The 9,767-nt window shown below is 41.1% G+C and overlaps 1 protein-coding gene across 1 annotated transcript; it reads right to left on the minus strand.

Moving 5' to 3' along the window:
* Positions 1-745: 745 nt before the first annotated feature.
* PER3 (period circadian regulator 3) lies at positions 746-8,552 on the minus strand. The gene is given in 6 exon segments (XM_075060182.1): positions 746-835; positions 2,838-2,965; positions 3,116-3,221; positions 5,226-5,303; positions 5,305-5,377; positions 8,437-8,552. Coding segments are annotated over 6 exon segments (402 nt in total). The 5' UTR covers positions 8,453-8,552; the 3' UTR covers positions 746-834.
* Positions 8,553-9,767: the final 1,215 nt, after the last annotated feature.

A 9,767-nucleotide genomic window follows, 5' to 3' on the forward strand; every position in this document is an offset into this window, starting at 1 on the left:
GTAAGCTGCGGGGTGTGGGGAATCCACTAGAAGGGGAAGGAAAAACAAAGTCCCAACTGCTGGACTCTTCTCATCCCCGTCTTCAGGGCTGGCTTTATTCTCAAAAGCACCAATTCAAAACCAGTACAAATCAACTCAAATGACTGGGAAATACACTCTAGAATCCAGTCCAGCTTCAGCCAGCTGGGAGCTGAAAGGACTGTTCCCTATGAGTCTCTTTTGCACCACCTTTCCTTTTATAATCCTGGCCAAAACAAGCATATGGCAGGCTCCTACATGCATCACTAACATTGGGTTTTGCATTAACTATATTTTAGCCTGATACAGACTAGTCAATTCTATAAGGGAAAGTTTCAAGTCTGTCAGAGAATTCTCATCTTTATTTGATGGTTGCTCAGGCACCTATTAGTAGTATAAGATACTGATATAAAAAAAATAGTTTAAATACTTAAGAATAATTGTGACTAACTGTTCATGCTGTTTACTTTTTACATTTACTGTACTTTGGCTATGAAACAAGACTTGTACATTTCTTGACACTTTCACTTTTTGATTCTCCTGTGCTAACAGAATGCTATAATGTTCATAGATTCAAACGCCTGAACAAACCATTGTGACCATCTAGTCTTACCTCCTGCATAACACAGACTGTAGAACTTCCCCAAAATAATTCTAGAGCAAGTTTACCACCTGATGATACTGTCCACACAGCTGATCTGCTGGTAGGATAGAACATGTTGTATCTTCCTTGAATTATCACAGGATGAACTCTCTAGGTCTTCAGTGATGTTACTTCTCAGTGTTTGGAGAATATATGAAGCAATGTTCTGCTTGCCTACAAAAGAAAAAAAAAAACTTTGTCTTCCAAAAGCATCTTTTAGCTGCCCCCTAAGTAAGTCTTTATGAGGGTACCTGGCCTGTGATAGTATCACTCCCATAAATTAACTAATTCTGTGAGCTCAAATGAGAACATATTTTTTCCGAAACAATGTATTGTCTACAGGAAAAAAATTATAAGCTTAAGATGAAACATCCACCCCAGAAGATCTTAGTGAACACATGCGTCTGACGAAGTGGATATTCACCCACAAAAGCTTATGCTCTGATACATCTGTTAGTCTAGAAGGTGCCACAGGACTCTCTGTTGCTTTTTTACAGATCCAGACTAACATGGCTACCCCTCTGATATAGTGAACACAAAGGAGACAGTGCACAAACAGTCCATTTCTATCATTATGGTTGATAATTTTGCTCAGTTCCCACCCTAACACCAACAGGCTAACAGAAGTATCCTTGGTGATGGGGTGGAAACCCCAGATACTAAGCCTTTCCATCACATAACTAGGTTTATAAATTAGTTTTTCAAATGCTGCCAATTGTAAAAGTAGCCTTAGTTACTGTCTACTGCTCGCCATCCCTATTTACAAATCACAACATCTGACCTCTAAACCAAGAGAAACTATGGCTACTCATAGTATTGATGTTAAAACCATTCTGTTAGCTTAAAAGGTAGCACAATGATCACAGGATATGCGCTCTCCTCATTGAGACTGTGCACAAGTCACTGTTCACAGTGGGCTTAACGCTGGGTCTCACAATTCATAGTAGAATCTTGCTGTCAACACACCTAGAAGTTTAATTCAACTTTAGCAATGAAACAAGACTTCAAATTCCTAAACATATTAGTGGAGGATTTTAATCTTAGATTGTAAGCTCTTTGGGGTAGGGACCATGTTTTCTTATGTATTTGCACAGTGCTTTTGCACAAAAGGGTCCTGATCAGGGACTCTGTGCACTGCTGCAATACAAGCGTTTTATAACCACAGACTGCTTCTCCAGTAACATGGGTTAGAACAGCAAACACTTAGATCTATTTTACACCATGTAAGAATTTCTAACACAAAGCTGTTGGAGCCAGTATGCCACTCAAGTCTAAAAGGCAGGACTACAGATCATGGGGAATTCACACTTCATCTAGGGATCAGGATTCTATTAACTCACCCTCCTGCAGTACAGTATCTACGACTGGACCCTTTCTGTTCTGCACTTTGCTCTGTGACTTAGTATGCAGCTGTTGATCAATTCTTTATTCAGTTCACATTGGCACAGACCTGCTGCAATGTCATCTGGGGTGTGAGAAAATTACAGGAGTCAGACTGAGGACACATCAGTAAACACAGGCAAACACAAGAACAATAATGTGCTAAGGTACCTCAATCCAACCCAGCATAGAGGGATGGATTGTCAGCCTGAGCTTGGCGTGTCTTGACTTTTGTCACTCAGATTCACTATGGTAAAGTCTACAACCTCAGCTTTTGAATGATTTTCTTGAATTGATATAAGCCTTCAGAGATGAAAGGGTAGAACAAGTTAATGACTTACCCAGGATATTGTTAGGAGGAAACTATATTTAAAATTTGTATTCACAGAAGATTGTCTGTTCACATATGTATTCTGCTAGGGGTATCCTGCACATTTGTTTTAACCCTAGATGCCATTTCTTTTTAACATGGTTTCCCCATTATTTTGTCAAGTCTGCCAGTTCTCTGAAAGAAATCACTGTATATCACTGTATGTCTGTAATTTACTTCACGTGATAACTTTGTTTGAGGTATCTGACAATTCCAGTCAGGTAAATGCTTACTCTGGCAATTTAAAAATTGTGTATGTTGGCCCAATCCAAGTATCTTAAACTCAAGCACTTGATTTGCCTTATTGTATCTTCCCACTTCAATATAATTTCACAATGCGTGGAGTATGTCTGCAGTTGGAATTTTCAGTTTTATTATTATATTTCTATTGTTACCTGGGCAATGTCACATTATTGATAGACTCACTAGTTCTGCTGTATTTCCTCAGCACAATTCCCACTGGGGTCACTAGAGGACGCTATGCTGATGTAACGTTTGTAAGACCCATTGCTACCAAGACTTCCATAACCATCAGAATCATTGCTATGAACTGGCTGTAAAAAAGGCAGAATTCATTGTCTTAGCGCTAACAGTAAAAAGAGATAATGCAGTTAGCAACACAAAATTTCAAGTGACTCCAGAGATGTAAGTGAAGAATCTTCATTATTTTGTGAGACTTTCAGATTTTCCTTCATCCTCTTTACCTGCAAGAGGAGCTTGTACATTTGTCCTTGCAATTCTCTTATCTCTTTATTGACACTGCTCATCTCTTTGCTTCTTGCAGGAAAAATATCTTCATTCAGAGGGCTCCTGTGAAATACCAATGGAAGTTTAATGTCAAGTCAAACCTAATTTAGTTAAAGAAAGATCTATATAAACAAGATTACAAGGCAGATTTTTAGGGAATGGTATTAACTTTGCTGCTTTATGAGGTGCTATTATCGTCCTCAAACGAGTACACTAGGAGGGAAAATATCAGAAACAATTCAGGCAAGGGATTATTACTACCCAGAAAGTGACAGTTCCTTCCCATAGGCCTATTGTTTTACAGGGGCATCACCATTTTAAATATTTGTACAACACACATTTAGGTCTGAAAACTGTGCCATTCCAGAGGATAACATCTCTCCCTCTTTCTGCCATGACAGCTGCCATATGCATTTTCCAAATTTAAAAACCAACTCTCCACCCCACCGACATTTTAATGGACTAGGATGATTCTTGACTTACTAATACATTTTTTTAAAATTTAAATTAATTTTTAAGATTGAAAGAAAGATGATTTTGCTTTGAAAACAACAGTTGCTGAAATACATCTCAGGCTTGTACTGCTAGGCATCTACCAGCAGGTCTTTCCAAAATGCTAAGCATACAGGTTATTGGGGAATGTATCTGTGCCTCTGCTTAGTCTCCAAAGTGTTAAATCAAAATTCAGTTTTTATAGCTAACCTTTAAGAACATTCACTGGCAATAATTTTAGTCTGTGTAGTAAGTGCATGGATACCATGATGGATGCTATAAAACCCCCTGATATAGACAGATAGAAAGATAATTAACATGTCTGACAGCCTGAAGTGTTTTTGTCTGGAGGCATGAATGGTCACCTCAGGTTGATGTCCTCGCCAGCTTAGTCAGCAAGAATAATAAGGGGTAGCGAGTACTCTGATTGGCTGAAAGCATCTACCTGTAGTCACCAGAATAAAGTATTTAGGAAGGAGTTTCAGGGACTCTGTTGCTGGCAGTCAGTGCACTGAGTTTTATCTGAGGGAGGGGAGTAAAGACAACAAGCTTTTGCCTAACATGAATTGGGTCAAACTTGGAAAAATGTTGCAAATTAAGTGAATGTGTGTGACTTCTCTTACCTGTTGCAGGCATTTGCTTCATTAAAGCAACAAACAACTTGGTGAAGTGACAGTTTCTATTCAATTAGAGGCAATGACAAGAAAAGGAAGAATTAGGTGCCCCACTAGGACTGTGTGCAGGGACCCAGGTCTGGAATGGCAGCCAGCGCACTAGCACGAATAAAGGTTGCATAGGATCTACTCCTCCGCACTTTTCTCACTCATGAGAGAAAAATTAACACCCAATAGAGATTCTGAAATGAAAGGTAACTCTGGCAAGTCAGTACGTATCCTGAAAGCCATTTATTATGGGAAACCAACCATATAAGCTGTAGAAGGCAGAAAGTCAGATATCCAACCCTGCTGGAAACTAAAACGGAACTCTGCAGACTGAAGAGCAACATTTACCCAATTTAAAAACATTAAAAGACTAAACAGAGACTAAATGTTTTCAATTACAAAGTGAATTAAAACAACCCTGCTTCCCAACAGAAAGCAACAGCTCTGTAGGCAGTTTTTGGCTGGCAGTCACAGGCTATGCATTTCTCCATTTCTGAATACAATATTCAGGATCATTTAACTTTCACTTAAACAAATGAGGATTAAATGACAAAGAACAATTATTTACTGTGGGCTATTCTTTTCACACACCTCCTCAATTTTCACTTAGAAGATCAGATTAGTCTAGGTTTTATATATAATTATCACCATGGTAGCTGGATGCTAAAACAATTACACAAATAAAATTTGCTTGGGCTTCCATTTGTCCAATATTTCATTACTGCTACGCTCCTTTGCTAACCCAGGCTCTCTCTTTTGAGAAATGGGCCGAAGCACACAGGCCAGCTAGCTGCTCTCCAGTGCATTACTAGCTGTGGTACTCTGATATAGTAAAGAAAGTGGTTTTGCTATGCAGAGAGTTTAGTGGGAAAGAGAAAGCGTCTGAGGAGGTTCAGTTCCACAACTGATTTACGTTTGGACTTTGTGCTGGCCAATGATGAACACGACTTTCCTACTCCAGGGGTTCACAAAGCTGCACCAGCTGGTATCGAACATAATCTCCATTCTGAGTACAAAATCTGATGGGCAAATGCTCAAATGAAGGCTGGCCTGCAAACTTCAGGACTGCATGGAAATCAAAGAGGATTGTTTTTACATCATAAAACTGCTATGTCAAGGCTTGGGATCTAGCAAAGCAGATTAAGAATAAACATTTTAAATTTAAATGAGATGCTTGAATTCACCACATTGTTGACCAGGCTAGAGACCAACACAAGTCTGAAAGGACATTATAAAATTGTAGAAAGTATTAAGGCCTTACTCCTCTGATGAATGCAACCATAAGGGGGTGATCTTCTGGGTGCAAATATATCAAGATGGATGTTCCAATCAAATCCTGAGGAAGGTAACCCAACAAAGGGACTGCTCTGAAATCCAGACATAATGCCACTGACTACAAAGGGCAAAGACTGAGCAAGCACATTTGTACTAGCCCATCCTGTTAGCGAGATCCACATATATCATTTCTAAGGCTGTGAGTCCTTCATGGAGGTCACAGAAGTCACAGATTCCACGACTTTCCGGGACCTCATGTGACTTCTGCAGTGGCACGTGCAGCTGACCCTAGGGCTTCCCAAGCAATTGGGGTGGCTTCAGGACCAGACATACTGGCTGCCGCTCAGGTAGCCCCAGGCAGCTGGGCCTGGGTGCTGCCCTGGAGCAACGATCTAGGAGCAGCAGCAGTGCCCCAGGCTGCCCCCTCCTCAGCAGCAGGGTTGGTGAGGGGGCCCCGAGCCACTGCTCCCTGCCCGGAGCAGCAGTGGGGCCCCAGGTCGCTGCCTCCTCCCTGGAGAAGCAGTGGCAGTGAGGCTCCGGCTCGCCCCCCAGCAGCAGCGTCAGGACCCCGAGCGGCGGGGCTCCAGGCCGCCCTCCCCAGCAGTAGTGGGACCCCAGGCTGCCCTACCCCAGCTGCAGCAGGGTTCCGGAATGCCCCAACCCCAGGAGCGACAGTGTACTCAAGAGCCTCCCCGCAGAGCAGCAGGTTCTATGGGAGTGCCCCCCTCCCCACCACCTAAGCTTTAGTTAGGGATATTTTTAGTAAAAGTCACAGACAGGACACAGGTTGACTGTGCATTGTGTGAAGAAATACTTCCTTTTGTTTGTTTTAAATCTGCTGCCCCTGGTTCTTGTATTGTGTGAAGGGATAAAAAACACTCCCTTATTCACTTTCTCCATATTATTCATGATTTTATAGACCTGTTTCATATCTCCCAGCAGCCATCTTTTTTCCAAGCTGACCACTCCCCCTCTTTTTTCTCTCTCCTCATATGAAAGCTGTTACATACCTTCTGATCATTCTTGTTGCCCTTCTCTGTACTTTTTCTAATTCTAATATATCTTTTTTGAGCTGAGGGTGACCATAAATGCATATAGTACTCAAAGTGTGGGTGTACCATGGATTTATATAGTGGCATTATATTTTCTCTTAATATCTATCCCTTTCCTAATGGTTTCTCACATTCTGTTAGCTTTTTTGACGCTGCTGCATACTGAGGTGATGTTTTCAGAGAACTATCCATGATAACTCCAAGATCCCTTTCTTGAGTGGTAACAATAATGCAGGTCCTTGAAAGGAAGACACACACTATCTGGTGTCTGCACAAGTTCAATTTTTAAGCAAAAAAAATCAGGCTTTCAAATACATCTATTGGATTTTACTATCGGTTTGTTTTTAACTGGAACTCTCCTGACTTGCCTTCATATCCAGAGTGAATTTTCTCAGTCAAAGTTAGGCAGCATGATTCTGCTGCCACATGGCCAGAGCTGCCACGTGGACCAAGTATGGGGTGATCCAGAAGGTATAGTAAAGCATTTATTGTGCTTGGTCTTTACCTCCCCTGAGGAAAAGCTAAAAGGATTAATGCATTGGTGCCAACAGTCAGATATTTCACATGACTGCTGACTACCGGAATGCTGAAAAATGCTGCACAGAACAAAGTTATAAGGCAGTAGCTTGCCCAAGCTCAAACTCTGGTTGAAGGGATTGGACTGGATTTCTAATATCAAGAATTAAAGTGTGTGTTTACTGGGGTGTTTCACACACAGAATTTAGTAAAATAATTTTAGTGAGAAGTTAATACTATGACAATACCTTCCAGCAATTTTTCTCTAAGCTGAAAGAAGTGGAGCCTAGGGGACCCAGTTTGATACAGTGGGAATGTAACAACACAACAACAAAAGATAGTTTCAAAGCTATGCCCAGTGTGCACTTGCTAGAAAGCATCACTCTTCCATGAATCTCTCAGAGTCAAATGGGCCTAGTATAGATACGGGGAGCATAGGTGCTTTAGAAAATTCTGAAGAAACAGGTACTACAAACAGAGATTTGGGGATTTTTATGTGTGATTTCTGGATTTAAAAACATAAATGTTATGCTCTATATTCAAAAAGTGCCCTTTTTGCCATTCCAGAGAATGGAAGCTGATCTTGGAACCTCAATTTTCTGGAATGTAGTTAAATTTCTCAATGATTCAGAGAAATCTGGGACAGCTACTACACTAGATCACAGGTGCACAGCTTCTGATGCAACTAATGTACTTCACAAGACAGCACAGACTGGAGTGCAGCTATACATGAGCTCATCATTTTATATATATGAATGAAAAAGGCAACTAATTTTTATACACACATACACATACACAAACACACACAAACATAAAAGATTATAATAGTTTTGAATCCACAGTGAGAGAAGGATGACCTCAGGGTTAAGGCACTGGCTGGGGACTCAGGAGATCTGGTTTCAATTCCTAGCTCTGACACAGATTTCCAGCATGACCTTGGGCAAATCAGTTTGTGCCAAAGTTTTCAATCTGTAAAATAGGGATACCTCTTTTTCCCCCAAGGCCATTCTTCCTTTCCTGATCAATGGTAATGATGGATGCTAATAAGATTGAAGAGAATCAACAGAAAAGCCAGATTTTCATCCATCCACAGAAAAGATCAACCAACACAGTGAGAAAGATATTGGAATAAAGTCAATCCTGCCCCAGCGCAGAGGGCTAGACTAGATGCGCCACTGGAGATCACTTTCAGCTTAAATGTAAGAAAGACCATTTCACAGTGGAGTTCAGCATGGCCTTAATGGACAATAAGAAGGATAAACTCTGCTGCTGCCAAGTCACCTGCTTGAGTTTCCATGTTCCAGAGTGGGAGGTGGGACTGGGTAGTGTGTGTTTAGAACACACTGACATCTTGAGAGGCCAGCAGCACCACAAACTGGGAGGAGTCCAAAAATTTCTTCTTACAATTCAGAATGGAGGCTGCTTGCTCAGAGAGATGCACCCTCTGCCCAGAAAGCAAGGAAAATATAGTCACAAATGTGTCCTAGAAAACAGGCATTTCTTAAAAGTAATTTCCTTCAAAGCACAACAGCAGTGACATAAGTGTACAAAATTATTGGTTGAGACAAAGCTTCAGAAATCTGTGCTCAAACTAGAGTGCTAGGTTCAAAATCTTATTTTATTCAAGGCATCACAATTCCTCATTCTGTAAGTTTGTTCCTGGCTTCCTACTGCTAACACAGTAACACAATGGAGCACACGATTCCAAACTGGGCCCATTGTGGACACCAGCCTACTCAAGGAACATGCTGGTTTCCAACCACACAGAAGTTGCTGTAACCAGGACCTGGCCCTCACTACCAACATCGAGATGTGACGCCACTGAAAACTCAAGACACTTTCATCTCTCTCTACCACTCTCTCCAATAGTATTGAAATAATCTCAAGAAACCTTCATTCTTCCAAGCAAAGCCAGGGAGCACAGCACATGCTGTATATCAGGAACAAAGTAGGTAGAAATAATTTATTCCTGAAGTACAAATATGAACCAAAGAGAAGCCATCCAGAACTACACTGCTTCCCCAGATTTGGAGCTATTTTACCAAAGCTGTCTCAACAAATGACAAACCTTTTTGTGGTTTGAGAGAACTAAGGGATTCTGAAGGAGACCTTGACTACATTTGGCAAAGGTGAAAAGAAATATTACTTTTTTCTGCACTTGTTATTCTTGCGTTTCCCAAATCAGAATGGATGAAGGACACTGCTGATTTGCAGCTAAACTTACTGTGTTTTTTGGGGTGCATTCAGATGTAACTGCTACCAGCTCCTCAATGCTGTATGTTGTTATGTCTGTCTGGAATACTCCATAGTCATTCGTGGCTTGGAAAAATGAACCACCCGTTTCCTGACTGAAAAACAGAGGAAAACAAAACAAACAAGAAGTGTCAATGAGGAAGGATTTTTGAAATGGCTCTTACAATCCTGACTTTTAAATCAGAGAATATCAGGGTTGAAAGGGATCCCAGAAGGTCAACTAGTCCAACCCCCTGCTCAAAAAAGGACCAGTCCTCAGATGGATTTTTGCCCCAGATCCCTAAGTGGATCTGCCCCTTCAAGGACTGAACTCAAAACCCTGGGTTTAACAGGCCAATGCTCAAACCACTGAGCTATCC

The sequence above is a fragment of the Chelonoidis abingdonii genome, chromosome 23, assembly GCF_003597395.2.
Source record: "Chelonoidis abingdonii isolate Lonesome George chromosome 23, CheloAbing_2.0, whole genome shotgun sequence".
In the NCBI taxonomy this organism is placed as follows: domain Eukaryota; kingdom Metazoa; phylum Chordata; order Testudines; family Testudinidae; genus Chelonoidis; species Chelonoidis abingdonii.